Source organism: Anopheles moucheti, chromosome 2 (assembly GCF_943734755.1).
Source record: "Anopheles moucheti chromosome 2, idAnoMoucSN_F20_07, whole genome shotgun sequence".
Taxonomy (NCBI): domain Eukaryota; kingdom Metazoa; phylum Arthropoda; class Insecta; order Diptera; family Culicidae; genus Anopheles; species Anopheles moucheti.
Genome location: NC_069140.1, coordinates 49,251,140 through 49,276,724, shown reverse-complemented (window position 1 = coordinate 49,276,724; position 25,585 = coordinate 49,251,140). Strand labels below are relative to the sequence as shown.

At 43.8% G+C, this 25,585-nt stretch overlaps 3 protein-coding genes across 4 annotated transcripts; 2 read left to right on the top strand and 1 right to left on the bottom strand.

Annotated features, from left to right (window-relative positions):
- The first annotated feature begins 219 nt into the window (after positions 1-219).
- LOC128309495 (protein CLEC16A homolog) lies at positions 220-5,072 on the top strand. The gene is made up of 10 exons (XM_053045901.1): positions 220-448; positions 528-667; positions 780-1,158; positions 1,220-1,872; positions 1,945-2,154; positions 2,869-2,988; positions 3,068-3,269; positions 3,349-3,614; positions 3,681-4,275; positions 4,363-5,072. The coding sequence occupies exons 1-10, from the start codon at positions 246-248 to the stop codon at positions 4,907-4,909; spliced, it is 3,315 nt and encodes a 1,104-aa protein (XP_052901861.1). The 5' UTR covers positions 220-245; the 3' UTR covers positions 4,910-5,072.
- Positions 5,073-5,308: 236 nt separating this feature from the next.
- Positions 5,309-24,155, top strand: LOC128302343 (protein NASP homolog). Its single transcript, XM_053039151.1, has 4 exons — positions 5,309-5,472; positions 22,244-23,047; positions 23,129-23,403; positions 23,487-24,155. The coding sequence occupies exons 2-4, from the start codon at positions 22,315-22,317 to the stop codon at positions 23,775-23,777; spliced, it is 1,299 nt and encodes a 432-aa protein (XP_052895111.1). The 5' UTR covers positions 5,309-5,472; positions 22,244-22,314; the 3' UTR covers positions 23,778-24,155.
- Positions 7,489-11,494, bottom strand: LOC128302350 (uncharacterized). Of its 2 annotated transcripts, none has more exons than XM_053039161.1 (4): positions 11,143-11,494; positions 10,723-11,034; positions 8,972-9,109; positions 7,489-7,962 (listed from the first exon to the last, which is right to left on the bottom strand). In XM_053039161.1, the coding sequence occupies exons 1-4, from the start codon at positions 11,492-11,494 to the stop codon at positions 7,688-7,690; spliced, it is 1,077 nt and encodes a 358-aa protein (XP_052895121.1). In that variant the 3' UTR covers positions 7,489-7,687. The 2 variants fall into 2 exon arrangements, with proteins under 2 accessions (XP_052895121.1, XP_052895129.1); XM_053039169.1 differs by having other exon boundaries at positions 10,756-11,034.
- Positions 24,156-25,585: the final 1,430 nt, after the last annotated feature.

Genomic DNA, 25,585 nt, shown 5'->3' with positions numbered 1-25,585 from the left:
TACCCATGGTGAAATGTTGTGTTAACGTAATGTCAGACTAGCAAGAAAAAAACATCACCCATCTGTGTGCTATCTGTTTTTGCTTCGTAGTGCTGTAGAAAAAGTGCGAAAAAACTATAATAAGATGTGCTGTGACGTGCTATTAAAATCTCAGTAGATTTCAGAGGGTTTAGTGAAAATTTTCCACTTTTAGCACACGTTAACATTCAGCCGAGCGCACCTACAGGGACCCTGCGACCCTGAAAATGTTTCGGAGTCGCAGCTGGTTTGGGGGTGGATGGAATCGCCCGAAGAATCGTCTTTCACTTGATCATCTGAAATATTTGTACAGCGTACTGGAGCGTAATACGACCGTGTCGGAGAGTAACCGAGGATTGTTGGTGGAATCGTTACGTTCGATAGCGGAAATACTGATTTGGGGCGATCAAAATGATTCTTCCGTGTTCGAGTGAGTTCTCGCAGTTCCACAGTTACATTATTTGCTGTTGCTCTTTGTTCATTGTCTCTGTATTTTATTGTTCTCGTAGCTTCTTTCTGGAAAAGAATATGCTGTCCTACTTTTTGCACATTATGCGACAAAAGAGCGGAGGATCGAGCTTCGTGTGCGTGCAACTGCTCCAAACACTGAACATCCTGTTCGAAAACATCCGTAACGAGACGTCACTGTGTAAGATATGCGCGAAATGCACCATGCATCACGCCGTTGTTTAATGACGCGTACCCATACTTCCGCTCCGTAATGCTAACACAAACCATTCGGCACTTCCTTATACTTTCAGACTATTTGCTTAGCAATAATTTGGTCAATTCGATCATAGTACACAAATTTGACTTCTCCGACGAGGATGTAATGGGATATTATATATTATTTCTGAAAACGTTGAGCCTCAAGCTCAACACGCATACGATACATTTCTTTTACAATGAGCATACGAACGATTTTCCACTCTACACGGAAGCGATCAAGTTCTTCAACCACCCCGAGTCGATGGTACGCATTGCCGTGCGTACGATTACCTTGAACGTGTACAGGGTGCAAAACCCAAACATGTTGCAGTTCATACGAGACAAAACGGCCGCACCGTACTTTAGCAATCTAGTATGGTTCATAGGGAAACATATCCTGGAATTGGACAATTGCGTACGCAACGACATTGAGTAAGTAAACGATACCACTGTAATGAAACATGCTGTAAATGAAGCACTGTTTTTTTCCCAGCCATCAATCCCAGCACCGTTTGGCAAACCTAGTAGCGGAACATTTGGATCATCTTCATTATCTGAACGATATACTCTGTCTCGATATTGCCGATCTGAATGCCGTCCTGACCGAGCACCTGCTGCACAAGCTGTTCGTGCCATTGTACATATTCTCGCTCACACCATCGCCACCAATGTCGATGGCGGTGGTGACGTGTAATCTAGCGGCCGTCTTGAACAAGGTGGTCGATATTGACATCAAAGAGATGAACAATCCACGCGTTGCAAGTGTCGTGGCGTTGTTTCTGCTGTCGCTAGTGTTTCTCGTAGTAACGCATCGGCCACTGATAAATGCGCTCACTTGGGTGATCCTGAACGCGGATCACACCGTTTTCAAGGAGGGTGCTGCCCAAGTACTGAACGCTTACATCGACAACCGCGAGGTGGTAGCGTTGGGATTTGTTCAACCGGTGGAAAGTCTGGAAGAAGCGTTGGAAAGTACGGTACCGTCTACGGCAGCTTATGGCGTTGAGCAGCTACACCTGGGAGATGAACGAACCAATGACAGAGGGGGTAGTAATAAAAGCCCCAACAGTAGTAGCAGCAGTAGCAATAAGAGCCAGACTAGCAGCAGCACTAGCACTTCCACCAGCAATGAACCACCCATATCGAGTAAGCGAGCTGCAAATGGAACGTGTGGTTTTCTTTCCTTCATTACATTTGTCTCTCGTTCTCGGATTTCAGATTCTCCTAGTCCGCCAACGCTCTCGGAAGAGATCGAAAAGGTGAACATCACCGACGAGGAAAAGGAGAAGCTCCTGCTCAATGCTTACCGAACGCCCGAAACGAATCGTCCCTTTCTCGACATGGTCCTATCATCACTCGATTGCACCGAGAACGATTTTCTAGCTCTGTTGGCCTTGTGTTTGCTTTATGCACTCGCCAACAATAAAGGTATGTAGAATGTATGAATTACTGTCAGTAGTAGTAATAGCAGTAGTACGAGGGGATTTAGTAATACAAAATGGGTATTTTGTAAATGGGTATCATCGATTAACTAAACGCTACTTGCGATAGTTACTTCACAGATTGTACTTAACTTACCGTTTCTTTCACGCTTTACATCTGCTCATCGTATTACACTACAGCTAATATTGCCACTATTAACTATATATTACTTTTCCTACTAACATTGCTGCTGCTGTTTTGAAATGATTATTCGAATTTTGCACCTCCTGACTAACGTATCATCGTGTCGTTGCAATGAACACCTCTTCTCGCTGTTGGTGCCGGTTTTGTAGACGGTTAGTTACATATCTGTTGTTTAATGTATAATCTTAATGTGTAGTTTTTCGTTTAAGTATGGGTATGGGGGTCGGCCACATTGCAAAATCAATGACCAAACGGGTGGTTGATAAACATTAGTTTGCTAACTTTTTTATACGCCTGAATGTTTTGAGTTGGATAATTGGCATGCCTCTATGTATCATTTACTGAAAAGTGAAAACAAATGTATTTGTTGTATTAATTTCTAACAACCATTAGTAGACACCATAAACCACTAACATTGGCTGTAAAATTGGCGATTTCTAGATCATTGTTTGAGATTTTGTATTTTCCAGCGAGTCAGCGAACGATTAATCTAACTTTACGCATGCTCCTTTCTAGGTGTTAACTCAGAATGGTTAGAGATTGTGTTGAACCGCTCGTCGCCTACAAACCGCACCCAGTATAATGTGGTTCTGATCGAGAAGTTGCTGCAGATCGTTAACATTTCTAGCCAACCTTGTAAGTAACGAACGAAACGAATTCGAAATTTGGGTGAAATTTGTACAATTTTATTTCTATGTCTGGATGTGTTTCTTAGCCTGCCGGATACGACTCGTTACCACGGAACTAGCGTTGAAGCTCCTCGGGCAGATAATAGGCACCACCGGTATGGAAGATTCTGCCACTACCGTGTCGGAAGAGTATCTGTTTGCTCTGAATCAATCCCGTAATCAGGCGATGAATGTGTTGAAAAATTTCTACAAATCGGAAGACATTTTTCTGGACCTTTTCGAAGACGAGTAAGTGGGAACGTTGCTTGTGCTGCTTGATTGCAAATGAACCTACAATGTAATGCAATGTGCCAATTCTTGATCACAGATACAACGAGATGGTAAAATCGACGCTGAATGTGGAATTTCTCTGCAATGACTCTACCATTCTCTTACCACCGACTGGAACGCCCCTGACTGGGATTGGATTCACCCGTCGCCTACCGTGCGGAGAGGTTGAAAAAGCTCGCCGTGCAATTCGTGTATTCTTTCTACTGCGCCGAATGTGCCAGTCAACATCGGGAGAAAAGGAAACACTTCTTCCGCTCACCAATCTGGGCCAATGTGTTCAAATAGATAATGCGCTTGATTTGAGTAAGTGATGCTAATGGTCACCATTGCAGCATTGTTACTGTAATCAAATGTCCTTCTGTTTTGTAGATAATAGTGATCTTATTGCTTGCACCGTCGTCATGCGAGATGGGACAAAATATCGGCGATTTTTGGTAATGGATATCCTACAGCTCATACTGGTAGAACCGGACAGCAAACGATTAGGTTGGGGTGTTGCGAAATTCGTTGGATTTCTGCAGGATGTGGAAGTGAACGGGGATAAGGAAGATTCGCGCAGTCTTCATCTAACCATCCACCGAGGTGGTGCGACTAACAATCGTACGCCCATACTGTCCGCGAAGTTTATGTTTGACGATCACATTCGGTGTATGGCAGCTAAGCAGAGGTTGACCAAGGGACGCAGCAAAGCACGGCAAAAGAAAATGTTTCAAATAGCGCAACTGTTGGAAATTCCGGGACAGTTGAACGAGTCGTCCTTTCCATCACTCGCGGCGGGAGGATCATCGGCAAGTGGTACGCCGTCGCTACGGCATGCATCGTCCGCACGCCAAGGAAGGGAACACCGTCCCCTTTTTTCTACCAGCAATCGTGTGCCCGGAGTGGCAGCGGCGTTAAGGCGTGACAGTATGCCATCGGGCAGCGTTAGCCGCGTGCAGATGAGCGCGAGTCGCTCTACTGAAGGGTAAGAAATGAGTCAGATAACCTGGTAGCCAGATTCTTGCAATGAAAAATTGCGCATGTAGATTAAATAAGTATTTCTCCATTTTAGCGAACCAACTGGTGCACGAAGAAAGCTACCCGCGGGAGCTGCACGGCGAGAAAGTAGCCAACCGATCGGTATTGGATCGAGTTCGATGAAATCGCGTGATAATTCACGTAACCGTTCGAGTACGCCTCGTTCGAGGGAATCGAGTCCTCGCATACCGAGACCACGTTCGGAAGAAATACCACTGGAAGATTTTCGTCGCTCACAAAATTCTAGTCCTGTGTCGCGCAACTCCTCCAATAATCCTTCCCGTTCGCATACTCCTTCTCGACTGTCGCTCGAGCCGCTAAGCGTGGTCAACATCTCGTCGAGCCTGGGTGGGAATGGAAATGGGAACAGTGGCAACGGAAGCGTGCTGAGCGGTTCCGCCAAAGATCCGATCATTCCTAATGTGTTGTTAGCTGGAACCACCATTACTCCCGCACCGATCATAGCACCGCTAACCGGTGCGGTCGTGCCGTCGGAGTTAAGCCCTACATCGGAGGAAACATCGTTCATTGCGCCCGAAGAAGAGCGCCAGAAAAAGCGTGGAGTTATCGAAACGGTGTAAGAACGATCCATGGGCCGTACCGTGTCTGTTTTCTCAAGTGAACGCGGAAAAACGTTTCGGTGGTGGATGGTATTCTTCTTCTGTATTTAATTCAGTTGTAACGATTAGATTTTATTGTTGAGATTTTTAATGTTCAGTTGGATGAGAAAATAAATTATGCAAATGTGGCAATAATAATAAGCGGATCGCAAATGTATACTTGTGCCAGAAAATATTGATTTCAACCGCGGGCAGCGAGAAATGTTTCACGTTTGAAATCGAACCGCAATAATGTGCGAAATGTTGCATGCTGTCAAGTCAAAGGGCCACTAGACCAACCGTCATGCGACAGATGGAAGAATGTTTGACGTTTGCTTTACCGCATGTTTCCCCGCTTCTTGCGCGCCATTTGTATATTGTACAATTGCGGCCGGCTAACGTCCTGGCACTTTGCTTGTTAAAATCGGTATCATCTATAGAAAATAGTTATTTGTGACCAATCGGGAAGATAGCGTACGTGTTGTTGGTGTGTTGCTGTGTTGTAGATTTACTTTAACGCACAATTTCATTCAAAACATCGTAAGGTAAGTTGTGGTTATTACTGGCTCTATCGGGATTCGCATTGATCGGTAGATTTGTAGACGTTATTTACCATAGAACACATCAATGCCGATAAATGGATTTCGTATTCTTTTGGCTTAACATGGGGTAATGATCATACCGTCCTAAAAGTGTTGGCAAACTGGAGATAGAGTGCCTCGAAGTTGCCTCCTCAAGAGTGCGCCTCATCGAAAAGCGTCCACAAACAATACGCTATTCTCTCAGAAAAGATCATTCGCGAGGGAAGCAATCACAAAAAGAAGGAACCTTATTAATTCCTTTGTGATCCATTCGTTCCACGCTCTTCGAACTTACATTTCTACCTTCGGATGAATAAGCTAGCCGGAATGAGAAAACGCTTCTAGTGTGATATTTTCCGCTTCTTTTTATTCTAAAGCATCGCGCGCTCTCATGCATCGAAATGTTTCGCAGAAGTTTATATTTGTATAATTAATATCCTTGTATATATGTATATATAGAGAATCTTTTGTTCCGCACCTCGTTTGTCTCCACTTACGTTTTCATAAGGCAAAGCTTTTACATAAACTATATCGATAATTGGTTTTGATGGTAGAACCCTCCAGAGCTTGCGGGTAATTGGGTTGTGGTTGTGTTGCATCCGAGATCATCGGAACCGCCGCCAGTAGTCCATCTCCATCTCCCAGCGTTTGTTTGATTTGTGTCGCGTTAAAACCTGTAGCTAATGTAAGCTCGGAATGTTGCCCCGAATTGAACGCGCGCGCGCGCCATCCTCTCGTTATATTAACAGACGACGTAATATAGGTTTGCTTTCAAATACCGGTGTGCGCACAGGATCATGCGGAACAAACGTAAGCACAAATGTTCAGCGCAGCGGCGACAGCTTCGGAAGGAAGAAACAATGTACAGAACAACGGAAAAACTTCTATTCTCTAGAGTGGTGCTGCGAAGGCAATGAAAGCATTGCTCTAAGATATTTAACAAGAACTGGTTATAAACACCGCTATTCCTGTACAACAATGTATAGATTAGTTGTGGGTTTGCAGTTTGTTTTAATATTCCTCTTATCCCCTTTCGTGTTTGAATGTGTTTCGTGTGTTGTTGTAAAGTGTGTATAATGTATAGATTCGTACAGTCTGTAGACGCTGTCTCTTTATGCTTTGTGATCTTTTCATCACATTTTTACTGCTTTCGTTCATTTTCTCCGCGGCTGTTTCACCTTTGTTTCGAATAAATAAACGAAGATAACAAACAATAAGTATATTGTTGATCGCGCCACCTCAAGAGACAAGCACACGGTTCTTATTTTGAATTGGTTCTTTTGCACAGTAGCGCCGCAGTTCCTGACTGCCGGTAAATGCGCAATATTGAAGCGAACTACCGTTTCTTCTTCAAGTTAAGTTGATATTCGTTCCTAATCGATCCGATCGTATTATCTTCTAGCACTAATCACTAATGTTTCAATACTTTCCTTTCCATTCTTTGTTTCTGGTAAATGAGAGTATTTTTTTTTTTAATGTTTACTTCTACGGATGTAAGTAGCTTTTGAAAGGGATGGATTTAGATTCTAATTTTTGCGTAAAGAGCCACTATTACGAGTCAAAGGAGATCGCCGACCGTGTTGTGTACACTAGCAAGCTTGCGTGAAACAATCCTTCGAAGCTATTTCTAACTCTCTCTCTCGCTATGCATCACAAAAAACGATTGTAGCAGAAAGGCATAGTGAATTGTGTAAAATTGCGTATAAAACGGTGCAAAAGCGTAAACTACAAATGGGGTTAGATTAACTTTAGCTTTTGTGTCGGTTGAAATTATTACGAAAGCTACTTCAACCGCTCCTAGGGCGATCTCAAATAGGAGGACGATCTATGAGAGAGCACCGTAGCGTGGTAAGTTGTGCGATCGATGTTCGATCATCGAAATGTTATCACAAAGAAATGTGTCCTCTCAGGATGATGTGTCACCGGAGAAGGGGGGTGGAGGGAGGATCGTGATGAGCTCCCCTTTTCCAAATCGGCTCGCCAGATGAACGCGACGAATGGATGATCACGGTATCACGAAGGTGTCACGTTTTTCTAAATTAAAATATTCCACCAATCGCCAACATTGCAACACTCCTCCACAGTGACGCAACGCAGGCCCACAGTCGGTCGCAGAAGCTGAAGCTTTCTACCAGGTTACATTGTATACGGCGACCTTGTTGAACTTAAATTTGAATCATCAAATCATTGCCGACAGTGGATTGAAGCGCATGATTTTCGAGAGCAGAATCCATAGGAAGGATGTGAAGGCGCACAGCACCACTCCGCCCCACCCGAGCTCCAGGCTCCAGGCGGTGACGAATATGCGGGCGCCGAGGAATTTCGATGCGGCCCTAGCCGTACCCTTGATGGCCACCACCCCATCGATGGTACCGTCAAAGTCGCTATCGAGCAGCGGTCGTCCCTGTTGCCGCTTGAAGTGTATGATCATCAGCGTGAACAAGGCGAACAGCGCTGTGGACGGAAAGAAGGAGGAGAGAGGACATGAAATGCGACACTTTTGGGAGAACGAAAGCTTTTATAATTGATGTGTTATTTCTTGGCAAATTTAATTTGTTTTCCGTTGAATTTAGAGCTGTATTATGCTAATTCACAACACACACAAACATCTAACGTATTGCAAAAAGGTTTTTCACGTGGTCCAGCGATCCAGCCAGAAAATCACTTATCCTCCCTGAAAGGCGGCAACATTACAAAAGAATATCCCAACAAACACACAGAGGCAGGGACAGAGGGAAATTGTTTGAAGTTAGGAAGCTCCATTGCCATTGCCCTGCATGGTTTTGAACTTCCATCGCGTGACTTGTGGGCCGGCAAGATGTACACTGCTGTAGTTGAAACCTTGGCCGGATCCTCGAAGGAATAGAATTTGTCATTTTCTATTTCCGACGCGTCTGTGTTAACGGTCCTACCGGGGTGTGTTCCGTGCATCGTTCGCGAAAAGGACGCGCGCGTGTGTGCAACAAAGTATAAGGGCCAGGATACCACCACCCATTGGCCCCCGGTCCTCGTCGTCGTCGGCGTCGTCATTCTCAACCATTACCACTTCGTTCGCTGCGCTTAACATTGGTTTCTCGGTTCGGGAGAGCAAACAGCTGATATGAACGCGTGCGGGGGTAGAGAAATAAAAAGGATCTAAACGAATAAGACTCAACATCTCATCGATTTTGTTGTACGCCCTTCGCCGCTTATCCCCCGGTGGGAGCAGCGTGTGTTGATTGTCGGCACACGGCAAAACCCGGATAGTCAATAACGTTAAACCTTCAAAAAAGCAACACGCGAGCCGGAGCAAAGAAGTTTTATGGTTTTTGTGGGTTTGAATGTTTTATATGCCAAGGGTTTCGCCACTAAACCCCCCCAGCGGCGGCGTGGGGAAAGAAATCTATTCTGCGACGGCAACCGAACTAAGCATGTGTACTCCTAGGGCAGTTTGTGTGTAAATGAAGGGAAAAATTAAACTTACCAGCCAGCAGGTACATTACGCCTGTCACCAATACGGCACTGATTTGACGCTGGCAAACGCCAAAGGCGCCCACCAGTGCAGCGCTGCCGAGTATGATCAGACACACCAGCGAACATGAAATCGATAGATTCTGCATCCCTGTGATGATGATGATGATGAGATGATGATCGATCGCAAAGGAAGAACGGAAGGCAGAAGATGGATTAGTTAGAATCGAGCTGTGTGTGCAGAGGACTGCATTTTATTTTGAAGAATCTATTGTCATTAATATAAGCACAGCAGTTCGAAAGTGTAGCGAAACTAGCCTAATAGTAAAGGAAATTGTGTAAAATAGTACTAAAAGGAAGTAGAGGAAAATTTGTACATTGTAGCTTTAAGGACAAATGTAAGTAATGCGTTCCCCAAAACACACGGAAAGCTCATTCGCAGGTAGAAACTTTTGATTGCAAAGCGTTCCCGAATGAAAACGGTCAATCGGTCAGTAGTGTGTAGGCTGAACGTAATGTATCCGCAAGCAATAGCAAGATGGAATATACATATATGTATATATATGGGGTTGGCACATTGTGGTTCTGTCACCGATTTGACGATATGTATGGTGCCCCCGCTGATCGATAGAGTAGCGCTGCAAGTAGTGTATGGCACCATTGTCGAACCCACCCGGACCGGCGGCATCAGCACTGAACGAATGAGTAAATTATGCACTCGGTCACAAAAAGTGTGGTTGTGGATCGGGGGAGGACGGTACTGTGGAGGAAAGGTGGTTTGCGCCGGGATTGCACTAAGCTTTTATTGTACGCTTTGGAAGGAATGAAATGCCGAACCATGGAATAAAAAAGCTTTGCAATTGCTGCTAGTCCACCAGCGATGAAGTCATATGATGATGCTACCTACATGAGTCAAGCCAAAGGCAAAAAAGATGCAAATGTGGCTGGTTTTGTACACACCACCCCCTTGAAGGTGTGGGGGGCGCAATCTTGGTCGATCGATACTTGCTCCTACCCGGTGTGCTGTGGTGTATCAGGAGATGATGGTGGTGTACCAGAAGCAAAAAGAAAAGAACTTGCATTCCCAACATAAAAGACTTGTTCTCTTAACAGCAAATTGATGAAAGTTGTTCAATGAAAGCAAAAAATCAAAAATTCGTACTGATTAATTTGTAATTGATGATTAGCTTCGTATGTTGCTAAATATGTCTGACATCTTTGTACATTTATGAACAAGATGAATCATCCGAGATTGTTTGATAGTTGTTGGATCATCTTTTGTCAGCCAATCTGGGTTATTTTTTCCTGTATCAACGGGGTTCTCTCTATTCTTTAATAGTCCACAGTGGGAAGCATCGTCGAAAGCGCACAAAGGTTAAGGGTGACAAAAGGGAACATGTTTGTAGGTGTTTCCTATCACCCGGTCATATGGATAAAGAAAGGCAAAGCTCTTGAATAAATGCAGGAAAGCTTGAAAATGAACACCGCCATTGGGCGGACATCGGAAAACACCGAGGAAAAGAAGGTGACGAATAGAAGAACACAGTGAAGAGGAGAAGTGCTTATGACTCTGTAGGGGACCATACGCTCCCATACGCTCTGAATCGGTGCTAATAAAAGGTCAGTTGGAAAGTTAAAAGAGACTGGCCCCTCCATCTCGGCGGTGGGTTTGCAAAACAGAGCGTTGTTAAAAGTTAAAGATAGGGATACATAAATATATGATCTAGGATGAAAGTATTTGCACGTGTCGCGCTTTGTACCTACTTAAATGCGGATGTAAGGACGCCTGGGACTCACTGTGTTGCCAATCGGCCCTCGCATCCTCGTCGTTGCCCTGTGCGCTCTCCATCGTACCGGCGAGATAGTTAACGCACTGGTCCACCTGCGGAAAGCCATCGTTCGACATGGTGCGGATCTCTTCCGCCGTCAGATCGATACACAGCGTCCAGATGCCACCGTTCATCGGAACCAGAAAAACGCCCGCCCGATTGTCCGTTACCACCGGAGGTGTAGCCGCACCTCCTCCCTTCTGCTGGCGATGATGCTGCTGATGATGTTGCGTTGGTGGTGGTAGGCCTGTTGTTGAAGCAAATGCAAAAGCAACTCAATGTTTGTTTATTACTTTTAGGTTGAGCGATTGAGCAGTAAACTGTAAACCTCCCGCCAGCAGCATCTCATACATACCTTTGCCCTTTAGCGGGATCTTCGCTGCCCGGCCGTCCAGGTACCAGTGCAGCTCGATAGCGGTTTCGTTGCTGATCCGATCGAGACTGGTGCGATCCCAGGACACGTGCTCCCAGTGGTCGGTCATGATGGCGGCACAAAGCATTGCGGTCGCACTGGACGTCATGAGCAGCGTCAGGAAGAGGAACATGATCGGGGGCGGTATCGAGCAGCACGTCCCATTGCCGGACGGTGTCTGCTGATGATGGCCAGCCGCTCCGGACGCGGTGGTGGTCGTAGTTGCGACACCACCCGCCCCGGTACTGCTGGTGGTGGTTGTGGCCATGATGGTGGTCGTCGCCGAAGGCTGCATGCTGCCGCTGTAGTGCTGATAATAGTAGCAACTATCGATGCTGGGTGACTTGTCCGGCGGGTAGTGATGGCCGCTCGCTAGCAGATGGTAGTCGTTGCCCGATGCGTTCGCAGTACCGTAACCGAGCAGGGTGTTGTTGTTCGTATCATTTGGCGGAAAGTAGTTTACACCGTGCTGTAGCAACGGTGCATCGTAGTCATACTGCAGATAGCCATGCTGTTGCTGCGATGTGGGTTGTCTCCGATTGGCCGTCGATTGCAGGCCACCACCACCACCACCACCGCTGCCGCTCGACGTTTGATAGCGGTAGTAAGAATTGTTACGGTGTATCACCGGCCAGCTGCGGGTGGTCGACTTATTCCGTGAGTAGCTGCTGTTGGCCGTGGTGGTGGCGGCTGCGTCGGTGGAAGCAATATTGGCGGCCGTCGTGTACTCTTCCCGTCCGAGATCCACAATGGAGGACGGTTGCTTGGTGTACGGTGCTGCTAGTGCCCGCAGTGATTGCAGTTCGTCCCGGTCCGTCTCTTCACTGCTGTACGTTTCGTTGGGTTTGGATGGTTGCCTGCTGCCTCGTACTGCTGCTCGAATGCTGCCGAAAAAGGAGCTTCTACGTCGCTCAAAGCTTGCAGTAGTAGCGTCGTTGAGCGTATTATTGTCTTCCGCCGCCGGATAGGAGATGCGTTCGTCTAAGCGGGCAGGAACTACGTCAGGATCGGTGTTTTGATTCGCCGTTTCCGGAGTAGCAGGAACGGCTGGAGTGGTAGTCGGTGGTGGTATCGGTGTAGGTGTTGCTGGGTCCACTGTGGTTACAGTCGGTGACCTTGGTGTGGGGATGGTGTAGGTGGTTATCGTCGAGGCTTCTGGTAGGCAATGGGTCGTCACGGTGTACTTGCAGCCGGTGTCCGATCCGGGTTTTACGAGTCATAAATCATTCCCGTGCTTCTTCATTTTGTCACTACGAGCGTGGATTGGTATAATTGTTGTATCGGTTGCAGTGCACTTTTCCTCACGCGATATGAGTCCCCTGTATATTGCTGGACTTATTGACGGGTTTTTGCAATATTTTTAACCTTTCCCTGCAAAACATAAAAGAGTTTGTTTAGTAAACACTTCCCCATAAACCCCGCATACAGGTATATTAATTGTTTTAATGCATAAAAAATGATTAATGTGTAAGAGCAATCCTTTGCAGGAATTGCAACCACGTCGTACACCCACCGTCTTATCGATTAAATCAATTGAAGTTCTTGCGAATCATTACCTTCAATCTAACAATTAAGCTCGCCCCGTTCTTTGTACGGATGAATTACTCTTCAATCCATAAATGTTTTCCCATTGCACCCCCGCTGCATTTGTGGATTTCTATTAGCAGTTTCCCTGACAGTTATGGCAGTGACTGGTTGGTGAGTTCCTTTCTGACGCGTATCTACCATCAGGGCTAACTAACGCATCAGTCGCTACACGCCATACGAGAGTGTGGGATTGGGCTTGGTAGAGTGTGCCCCTGGTGGTACGTTATCATGTTCAGGCGCCAGCCGGCTTCCGCTGGACATTTTTACGACGCTCGCAATATAGTGGGTTGACCAGAGCAGAGCCGGGCAAGTGTGAGACACAGAGTGCCGTTCCGTGAACGCACAGTGAACTTTTAAACGTTCGCCAGTTTTCTGGCTGAGAGCTGTGTGTGGCTGGCGGTGCATTTGGCGATGGAGGCGCATGGTAGTACGATAATGGGATTGTGATACAATCTCCAATCCGTTTACCTCCGCCTGGCATCTTCTCGCACCGCGCCGCTCTAGTGGTCCTGCAAGTGCTATACGCTTCAGCAGAAGCTGAGAACGGTTGGGTCTTCGTTTACATTTCGTTTGACGAAACGAAACAAGCTCTTGAAGACGCGGTGGATGGATGGATCCCCATCCTAATTAAGGTCGTGTTTGCAAACGACATAACGGTGCGCAAAGCGGTTGTTTCTTGCGTAAAATGGTTCCAATTCACTGAAAGCATACCGCGTCAGTTAAGGAGGGAGGAGGATAATCAAAATCCTTAATTAGTATTTTTAGTGCAAAGCGCGAGGTTCCATAGGACAAACAGGCGACGAATGCTGGCTTCTGCCGAGCGTAGTTGAAGGGATCGTGTTTTTGCGATCGTTTGAGTGTGGTAAACAATTTAAACAGTTATTTTTTTTCAATTCGTGAACAATACCTCTCGGTTGATGCTGGGTTTATACCGCAAGTTTAATTTTCCTAATTGCTTAACATTAAATATCGAATAAGATAAATGATAGAAGTGTGGAACATCTTCATTGAGGAAAAGTTTCATCTACTTCGTGACATTTTCTGTGCGATGCTATTAATAATCAAATACGTTTTGTTTGAGTTTTCCCTGTAAGAAATGTGTTGTACCACATCACATCAAACACACAGCGTCATTCGTTTTGTTGCTTTTTTAACGCAAAAGAAAATCCTTATTTATTTATTCATTCAATTATAATATCCGCGAGCTTTTTTGCACTCGGGGTTTTGCTACCGTGTGGTCGTCGTGGCTTTCTTCTCTTTTCCAAATTCAGCTGGCACAAACCGACCGACGACAACGCCGATTCGGGATTGTTTGTCATGCAAATATGGTCGTTAATTTAACTGAATATTAAAATACCCCGGCGGCCCCCGCCTTGGATGAGATCATGTCCTGCGCATGGTAAATTGTATGGAAAATGCGAGCAATGGCCCTCTCGCGCCCATATATGAGGGCTCCTCGCACACAAGTGGGTTCATGCAAGCGTTAATCGTGCATAAAATTTAAACGTTATTGCGCGTTTTAATTGCACTGTTGATAATGAGTGTACCGCGAGGTTTGACAGATATTTTTTGCATGCCCAGAACCACCAGCACAAAATATTCGATTGTTTGCACAATAATATTTATAAAATAGTGAAAGCTCGAAGGTATTCTGTACTGAATGCTGCACATGTTATTGTTACGGCCCAGATAAAATTGATAGCTACGAAGTAGAATTCTGCTTCGTTAGTTAGTTAAACATAAGTTAGTTAAGTTAGCTCCTTTGTTAACAAATATGTTGACCTTTTTTTGCAGTACAGTTTAGTTGTATTTAAATTTGCAAATTGGAAATAATGATCTTTCAACCCACGCAGAGCTTTTGTTCTCGCATTCATACAGCCTTTGGCGATTTACCATCCGTTTAGCGAGTGCCGCCGTGAATTCATTCTATCCGGGATTTGTTAATGTTTGCTCTTACTCTCTAAATGTGTAGTCCAATCATGTAGGTCCTTGTCTGATGGGCTTTTTGTATCTGCAATCAGCAGCAGAGGAAGGACGAAATGTGTAGGTTGGTCTTTTGTAGGAGGATCAACTGTCAACCTCTTTGTGTGCTATCGCAAGGATGAGCCAAATGGCCAAATGTTACTCTATGCCAAGCACTGACGCAGCACCGCTTTAAGGAAGATAGGAAGAGGATCTGGAAAAAGAATTCGTCTGCTGGTGGACAGTAGTAGTAGTAGTAGTGTGTAACCATATCGACGCCCTAATCCATTAGCGAAGTGTTTGCGATTTATTTATTTATTTTTTTTAGCTAAAGCAGTTTATAGCAGAATATATAGAGCAAGCGGAATAAAGTTCTTTGTCGGCAAATAGATGCTTTTTTAGTGTACTATAGTAAAGTATGTTAATGGGATTAGTGAATCTCGTTGAAGGAAAATATCGAACATTCAGCAAAATAAGCAAACCTTAATCAATTATTAAAATATTTGTTGAACTCTCCTCCCTTCTCTTTCTGCCGGGTTCGATTTGTTCGATCAATCATTCAAGCAACGGAAGGCTTAAAACAATTAACTAACTAAGCCCATTTAAGCAATGCATAATTTATTTAAGCTGCTGGGAGTAAGTAGTCTGTTAAGCTGTGAAAATGTTAATTTGGACCACGCGTACGCGTAAGCGTGCTATCCGCCATCAGCTCACAATCGATTGTGACCTGTTTCGTTAAGGACAACAAAAGGCTATAAAAGTAATGACTGATGTGTGGTGGTGTTGTGTTAGGGTCAAAAGCAATGCTACGAAACCACCACCGGGCAGGGTAGCGTTTATGACTCTAATGGGAAAAACTTTTTCTATGCGCTTCGGTATTATACACCGTCCATGATAAGAGGTGGATAATAGAGGTGGTGTGTCTGTTTGCTCTCTAACTTCTCTCCGGAGGTTCGCTCTGCTCCAAGGCACATCCTCGGGAAGATCCGTTTTATTTCTGCCGGCTTTCCGGTGGTGGTGCTGCCCGGAGTGGACGACGTATCTTTTCCCCCCTTTTCGGCAAACCTACTGTTGTTCTTTTGACGCAAGCAGTAGTGGTAGTCGTTGAGCAATTAAATCACGACACTTGAATGGAGTTTGTTGGTTAATGCACATCACTTAGTAGACGATCATATTGTATGTTTATCTGTAATTCTGAATGATAGGATCAGCAATTGTTGACTAGAGAAAATGGTCAATAAACTACATCCTTATCTAAAGTTCGTCCTAAATTAAATAACTCTACTCCATTATTATCGTATACTTCGAAGCAATAGTTCGCAACGCTGGCCATTTTACGGTCAAGTTTAATAACGAGCTAAGATCTTATTAATAAAATCCGTAATCTTTACAAAAATGGAAACAGGTTGGAGAATAAGTTACTCGGGTTTTACAAGTCCTGTCTTCATTCGACAGCACCGGTCCAAAATCCCAACCGGACTTTTCCACCATACGCAAGGACTGACTATCCAGCTATGTGTAAATGTAATGAAAGCAAGAAATGGCAGACCCTAGACGTCTTGAGGTTGTTGTGCCGATAAAGAAGAGGAACTGTTGAAGTTGATCAGGAATTAATGGAAAGAGTTTTTAAAATACGCAAACGTATCTGAACGTCGTACGAATTGGCTAGGTAAATGAACTACGATCATAAAATGGCTAAGAGAGAGAAAAAAATGAAAGCATTAAAACAAGTTTAACCGATTCATATTTACTAATCCATACGCGGCACTAACGACAATGTCAGGGTCCTATTCGCTACAAGTCGTCAAAGTTTATGACGCCTATTACGAGGAACTTCAATATTGGCATTATTCTCGGAAGCATAAACCGTACAATATTCGGTGTAGCGGCATCTAAATGGAGGAAAAAGTTCGTGAAGAACCAACGGCGCAAATACATAAATTATAAATTCATTAATAAAAATTTGTTTTCCACGAATTTTAGTGAAAAAACAGGAACGCCTCGCTGCGGCGGAGCCCAATGTTCAACATAACATTTTATCTCGTTCAAATTAATGTAAATATAATTTGACACACTCCTTTCAGCACTTCTCTCGCCAATGAGCTTCCGTTAGGGTTCCAGATTGCGTGTTTTATGCATATACGATCAGACAGTGTTACTGGCGTACATCCGTCTCCCGTGTCCCTCCCTTGTTGACCTTCACAACCGACCAGACAGCGTTGGACGATAGCCAGCTGTGTATCGCTCTGATAGACGGGGGTACTGTGTTCCGTTTTCTTAATAGCTTGGCCGTTTTGCAAATCCTAATCATAACCTGTAACAATCTGGCGACCTACAAACGTCTACGACGGCACACGGCGTTTTAATGTGTTCGTCCCTGTGTGTATGCGTTTGATGGGGCCAGTAACCTTTCGCCGTGGGGCAAAAATGGAAGCACATCAACCGCAGGACGAATATTGTAATGAGGTTGGTTGGCCTGGCCGAGCCGGCCCCTCTGAAGTCGCCATAACGCGCCTCGGCTGGCAACAATGGAGGTGCTCAGTGTGGTTGTACATATTATAGCGTTCTCCTCGTTCTGTTTTGGTGGTTTTGGACCGGCGGCTAGAAAGCGAAAGGACCAAAGCAATCGAAATGTTTGGCTTTGATTTATGCCTGTCCGGATTACGGGCGCCCGCACACTGCTGCCCCGAAGATTTTGCGTGTTTGCCGAGGGTTTGTTATACACAACACCGGCTTTTTTTTTTGATGTGCTAACTTCTGTTTCGCTTGTTGTCCTTGGCTTCACGGAAAGTAGAACAAAAATTAATTGTCCAAAATCACCGACTCCTTCATGAGAGAGCCGCGTGTCCGTCCAATCCAGCAGCATATTGTGTGTAGTACGTTTTATTCTTTGAAGTTATTGCGTCTCTCGTCGAAGATAATCTTTCAAAGTGTGTGACGAGACTGTGGTTTTGTAAAAGCAAAAGACATTGATAGCTAAAGTTTTCGTTTCTACTTACACGGGTTGACTTCACGGATTCTACGCGGGGATGCTATGCAGGATGTTTCGGTGGAGGTTGTGGGAACTTCGGTGTTGTAGCTGTGTTGAGTTTCGGTGATTTGGATAACGAAAACTTTACGCTCAACTTGCGGATTCCTCCAAGCATGTAATACGAGTTGTTAAAAATTGTTTGCTATTTGTTGAACTTGTTCAATATCGTTTTACTTTCGCTCTTTTTCGGTTTTGTTTGCCAAATTAAACACTTTTTCGGGAACGCGGACGTTCTTGGTTTGTGTGCGCAAGTTTTACGTTGCTCCCTGCAAAACACTTGAAAACCCAATGAAGGAGAGTGAAACACAATCATTTGTCACGAAGCGCCGTTTCTTTGCAAGCAATAATTTGTGCACCCAGGAGGATTCGTGAAGAGGTTCAGAGCGGTGTGATTAAGCAGGGGAAGCACTTTACCTCATTAATCCCACACACACAAACTGAGTTCGTAGGGTTGTTTGTAGGCAATGTTATAATTCCATTTACTGTGCACGGTTCAATTATTTTTGCATCGTACGATGAAAATATTTGTACGAAAATTGGCCTCAATTGCTACTGCGCTGCTACTACTGCTTGGGTCTTCTGGTTCTTCGTGCTGTTTAAAAGCGTTTGGTGTTATTATCCTGATCCCGGGACTGCCGTGAGCCGCGTGAGTGAGGTGGTTTGCTTTAGGAGTTTTTGTGGTCGATTCCCACCTTCCCTAGTAGTCACCCCACATCACTCCCAACGGTCACAGGAGAAGAAAAAGAAGCACACCACAGTGCAGCGCGGGAGCAGTGACGATGATGGCGCAAAAGCTCAGCGTAGTAAATTGGTAAATGCTTGCGCTCGACCGGGAAGGTGGTGGTACAGCTCGTTGTTTTCGTTTTGCCTCTACGGTTGTATATGCTACGTGTCGAAGAAATCGATTTAAATATTTTTTAGTGCTGTTGTTTGCTTTTGTACTTCTTGTCCTGTCCCCTGTCCTTTTTAATGAAATTTCGTTGATGAAGGGTTTGTAGCAATAGCATTGAAGGATCTCTGAACGTGTTTGAGTATCTTTCAATGGTTCAAAGCTTCTTATTTACTTTACTAAGAGGAAGTAGATGGAAATGACGAAATATTTCCCTACAGTGATGCAACGATTTAGAGCAATTTACACTTACTGAACGATCACCGTGTTTGCCTTTTAGTTTTCCTTATTATTTTCTGCTGTAATGTCTTCAATAAATAATTAAATAAGATCATCACAACTAGTAAAACATAATAGCACTTTTCCTGTCCTGAATTGTGACGAACCCGATGGTGGTATGATTACGTATGCATTTGATTAAGTAACCCCGAGATTTGCCTCCACAACACACCGTCTTTTAGCAAGCACTTCATCCCAAACGTCACCGAACGTCGAACTTCTTAACGTTTATCCTTCGCTACGCGTTATCCTTCGAGCACACGGCCACACACCACATCACACTTTTCGAGTCGATCCCACATAATGGCAGCACAGTAAAGATATTGTGCAAACAAACAATTCCCATTGTCGGGGGACCAATAAAATGTAGCCGTAAATATTCTATTCCGCTTCTTGTGCACTTTTGTCACATCGTAAACACATGTTGTCGCGCAACAACATGATAAAATGCAATATTGCAGGATGTGTTTTGCTTTGTTTCCCGAATCTCACGCACGCACAAAAAAACCAATCCCTCATACGCGTGTACTTTTTGTTCTGTTAGTGTTTTTTTTATCCCCCAGTAGAAATAGAAACACACTACACTATAACCGACGTATTATGCTTACAGCAGGGAGAAAGGATATGTAACCTGGTGGCTGCGTTGTGTTGCAAAATTGATGTGCCTTGTGTGTCTGTACTAGTGTACTAGTCAAAGTGACCTCTGACCTGTGCACAGGAAAACTTTACTGCAGCTCATTTACTAAAATCACAACTAGTAGGCCGCGTTTTGCTAGGCTTTTTGGAGATTTATGGTGGGATCACACTTGGTTCCACTTTAGGACACGGCTACTGGCTTAATGGTACTGCTGCTTCCTTTCATTGCGCGGTGGAGTTGTTCGGTGTGTGTATCCGAGCGTTTCGGCACGCGTACGTTGCGCTTCGTGTTGGCGCTGTAACTGTGAACTTTCTTCGCACCGAGCTTTGCACCGAATGCACGGCACGACGAACTGAACGAATTTCCCTGGCGAGAATGCCCAAAACAGAGCGCTGTTGTTGTTTGTGATCTGAGAGCAGAATCAAATGAAAAACCGAAACAGAGCAGCGGAGCGAGAGAAAGCAAGAGCACAACAAGGACGAATTGAAGTGACTGTGAAGAGTTTCCCTGAGTGGAAAACACCATCAAATGTTTTGATTTTTCCTCTCTTTCAATGAATGTTCTCTTCCGGTAGAATTTTCCTCCAGCTCGTCGTTTCGAGTTCATCCATTCGCTCTGCGATGTATAATGTGCTCCTCTCGGTCAGTTGAGACTTTTCCTTCATTTTTCCTTTTCACCCACTACTGCACGGAACAAAGAAAGAGCACACTCACCGTATCCTGCATCGAAACTTTCATCTCCCGCCGGTGGGGTTACTGTTCGGCCGTTTGTTGTTTCGATGGAAAGCTCTTGCGCACTTGTGGGTGGCGTGGGGTAAAAAATCGATAACATCCAATAGTTTGCCGCTAACAGTGTCAGAGGACACAGACAAGTTAACTTCACAGTGCTATTAATTGTTAATGTAGAGAGATATTTAATTGTGTTTGAACTATCGTTTGACATTAGGAGCTACGGATGTTTTTTTTATTCAGTAGGATCCAAGTATGCGGTGCTATAAGCGATGAGGATATGTCAAAGTCATAATCGTGATTTTTTAAAAATATGGTACGAATAACCTTTTTTTCTTATCGAAACCACTTAAAACGGTGTACTGTATGTCATTATTTCTAAAAAAGCGTTTGAACTTCAAGACAAGCTGCGATGTGTGTATAATGTACGAAAAACAGCATGTAAAAGGCGTGATGTGTAAAAGGTGTAACGTTTCAAACACTCATCCCTCCTTCACCTACCAGACTACCAATCAAAGCACAACACGTTCACTGTTATCAGTGGTACAGCTATACGTTGTATAAATTATTCGCAATGCTTTCTGCGTAGCATTGATGCGTGCTGCGAACATCTCGATATCGATGGGGCATATTAGTTTACATGGAAATGTGCCGCCAACACAAAAGCATCCGGTCTACTACAGCCCATGGGGGACGGGACGTGCAACAGTTTCCTTTTTTGTTGTTGTTTCGAGTAGAATGGCTTGACCGGTATTGCTGCTAACTGAGGATTACATTATTTACATACAAATAACCTTGGATGGGAGGGATTACCTTCTACGAACCGCGAAAGAGGGCACCTTATCCTGAGTGCGCTCAGCAGCGTGCAACAGTTTACGAGGACCTTGACATCCTGATTATTATTCGGGCCTTCTTTGATAATATTCTTTATAAATCATGTTTTTTTTTCTTAGCTTTGTTTGCAAACTTATTATGAACTATGAATGAATTATTTCTTAAGTTTAGTTTTAATAAAATAGCGCTTTTGTTGTGAAATTGTTATGAGTTTAGTGAGAGTGATACAATAATTTAGACGAAAATGTTAGTTTCTGATGAAAAGGGGCTGCAGGTTTGAACTTTAAAAAAAATCGTTTTATTTAGTTTAATGATTTTTATTATTACTAAATAACAGAATTAAGAGATTTAAACTCACCCAGAACGATGATTTAAACCCTAATGGATGATATTGTAATCTATCATATGAAATGTTGTGAAATCGAAAGAAAGAATTGCTTTTTACAGAGATCAGAAATTCAATTCTTATCAAGGATTTAAGTCCGAGTTAAAGTTGAAAGATTGAAGATCTAACTCTAACTCACCCTTCACGATTTCAATCATTCCAGTAAGCAAATGGAGAGGGGATCCTCATCTAGTGATTGAAATCGTGAATTGATTCGCGACTTAATTCTTCACCACTCTTGCGAATTAACTCTTTGAATGATTTGATTCTTTGTGAATGACTTAAATCGTAAAGATTTAAAAACATTCTTCTAGGAGATTTGAATTAACTCACTCCCTAGAAAGATTTTAATCATTCATCCATTCTGAAATATTATGCGCATCACTACTTTATAATTTGGTTATAATACATTTCGTTCATACACGCTCCGTTATTGTTGAGATATTTTAGATTAGGAAAACAAAACATTTCATAAACCTAGAAAACATAAACAAACCAGCATGATCCGTGCATAATTTTCTTTGCATACTAATGCGAATTTTCTCGGTCACATTTCTTGCATCTTTCCTGTTTATCATAAATTAGAATGATTTAATCAAATAAAGGGCATTTCTGCACCGTACAGGATGGTTTAATACATTTCATATTTAAAAAGCTCATCTAAAAGCTATGCCGTCGGATATGATATTATCTTTTCCTCATTTACTTACAGGATTCCCGTGTGTAATACACGTCTCTGTCTTGGACCCGTCGAAACAAACGCAACGGATTAGTAATTTCGCGATGGCTGAGAAATCTGAAACCCTCGTCACTAAGGAGGAGCGAATCAACGAAGCAAAGGAACTGTTTGGTCGCGGTAGCCGAAACTATTGTATGAAACAGTACGCGGACGCGGCCGACGATTTAAGTGAATGCTGTGCCATCTACTCCGAGGTGCACGGGCCGAATGCGGAAGAATTAGGATTGCCTTATCTAATGTATGCCAAATCGCTGATTGCCCTCGGGAAAGATGAGAACAATCTGATCGTCGCGGAGGACGCCGAAGACGACGAAGATGATGAAGACGATGATGAAGAGGGGGAGAACGAAGGCGATGAGAAAGAACAGGCAGAAAGTAGTGATAAAGTAAAAGAAGGGGAAGCGATGGATACGAAGGAACCATCACATGAGGATGATGGAGATGGTACAGCTGCGGAAAAAGAAAGTGGAAAAGATAACGATACCGAGGACAAGGCTGAACAGTCAGAAGTTACTGAACCAGTTGTAGCAGGAACCAGCGGAACGAAGGATGTAAACGGTGAACCACAGCCGGGACCCTCGACTTCCAATGGAGAGACCAGTGTACAGGAGGATACCGCCGACAATTTGCAGGTTGCCTGGGAAATCCTGGAACTGGCAGTAACCATTTTCCATCAACAGGGAGAAAAGGGATACGAAAATCTGCCCGAATGCTACACGGAATTGGCTGGCATTTCCTTTGAAAACAGTTTCTTCAAGGAAGCTATCAAGGATTATGGTACGTCGTAGCGGGTTTGAACCGTTGTAAAATAATATACCAGCAATATATAATTTGTGCATCGTTTGTTTATCGTTACAGTGAAAGCATTAGAAGTTTACAAGAAAACAAAACAACCCGACCTGCGTTTGCTGGCCGAAGTGAACTACAAAGTTGGTCTGTGCTACATGATGGAGAAAGAGTTCGAGGAGTCGATCAATTCGTTCAAAGGCGCTGTATCCGAGCTGGAGAAGGTGGTAGAGGAGGAAAAGGCGAAAGAGCAGACTGATGACATTAAAGAAACCATTTTGGATCTGGAGCAAATGAAGATGGAAATTTTAGAAAAGATTACGGATGTCGAAGATGCGATGAAAACGGTAAGTGATACTGGCCGATTGGTTAAACAACTCAAAACAAGCGAGACATCGTATTATATGTTTTATTGTACTTTTCTTCACAGCCCATTGAAGATGTAAAGCGAGAGCTTTCAAAGATTCTCGTTTCCGGTGAGGGTGAATCTAATGGCAAGGATCTAAACAATGGTGCCGGTACCTCGTCCGCAGCGGGTAGCTCTAATGGTTGCAGTTCGAAGTCCTCGGGAGTTACCTCTTCAAAGCCGGCAAATGATATTTCGCACCTGATCAAGAGGAAGAAACCGGACAGCGTTACCGCCGAGGTGGAAGGATCTCCGGCGAAGAAAACCGCTTCGGAAACGGAAAACGTAGCGGCATCGAACAACTCAAGTGCGTAATTTAAACGAAAGAACAGTAAGGGGGGCATTCTCTGGATCTGGACGGAAAGGTTTTGTAGTATCCTTTGTTCTGATCATTTTGTTCGCTCTCGTACTTATGTGCTCGTGCGAAAATCCTTATATCTTACGACCTTTCCACGTCTATCGTAAGTAACTTTGGTAAAGCAGTGGCGTTGTTTTTATATTCTTCCGTTATATTCCATTTCTTACGTTTTGAATTATTCATTTATATGGTCTCCCATGTCATTTCCTTCTGTTTTTGTATTTTAAAATTGTTTACCGGCATTCCTATCTGTCCTGTGTGAGTCGCAATTAGCAGACCGTGACAAGACAATTGTATCAATATGATTTATCTAATAAATTGATGGAAATTTTCATAAGTAATTACGGTTGGTGCTGCTATTGATATTGAGAATTATTTGGTGGTAATGTTAATTTTGGAGATAGTCTTCTTACGTATGAATTTTATGTGATTCTTGTTTGTATCAAAAAGTTGAATGAATATGAGCGTTTTCTTCCAATTTGCATCCGTATGAAAGTTATTGGATAATTGATTGACTGGTTTCCGTAAATTTGAGCAACAGAACTCATTACAGACTTGCTTATTAGTGCAACTTATGCTAGTTTTGATTTTAATTTTGCTATTAATTAAATTTTTTACCCATCTTTTATATTTGTTTTAACAAGATTAATAATACACTGATTTCATTACATTCTTTATTTGGCATATTTTGATGTGTATTGCCTATGCGGAGTTCGACATACTGGGACACACGATATTCACCCGTTTGTTCCAATTCCTTGGATTTAGTGGATGTCATCGACATAATCGGACGACTGAAAAGTGAAATGTTAAGGATTGGAATGAGGATCAAACTGTTTGCCGGAGACTCTGATTTAAGGGAGCATAGAATCAGCTGATGGCGACGATTTGGAAATAATAATAGAAGAGTTCTACTATTTTGGTAACTTTAAACAACTGCTTAAGCAACGAAATCCGGAGTCACATGTTTATGGGGAATCAGGCTTGTTATGGGCTCTGCGAAATTCTACTATTCAGAAGACTCCAACAATACACGAAATACAACATGCATCGTACACTGATACGTCCGGTAGTGCTCTATAGCCATGAGTCGCGTCAAAACGGGCGAAGGACAGCCACGCTCTTGCCATTTTCAAGCGACTGGTGCTACGAACCAGCTTTGGCGGTATTTGTGGGCTGGATGCGTGGAAAAGGAAATCGTACTAGAAGCTAGTAGGAGGAGGTAGTTCGTTGGCTGGAAACCGGGAGATTGGATGCAGTTGGGGATAGATGAGAACAAACCTGGACCGAGGTTCCTGGAAACGGATTGGTGACCTGACTATGGAAGTACGCCGCGACGAACTGTGAGCGAGCCAAGATTATAAAAGACTGCCGTTAAATCTGTGGTTCTTTCTCAACTACATATAAACGATTTATTTCGTAATGCGCTGCCTGTTGCTGCATAGTTATAAATTACATTTTCCTACCGTTACACCGTTACAGCCTCTTCTTGCGTATAGAAAGGTAAATCCAATGCCCGAGTACAGTGTTATTGAAACCAAAAGTGATCGCTTCAGTGTCACCACAACACAGTGCACCGCACAAGGAGATGAATGACAATTGTAACATGCATAATGAGTAAAAGTGCGTAAGTGCAGCATACAACCTCAAACCTCTTCAGGTGCCGAGAGTAAACGATCGGATGAAGACAATCAGTGAACATCCGATAAGGGTGCAGCAGCAGCACAGCGGGTGAAGCGCACAGGAAGACGAAATACGGTCGTTT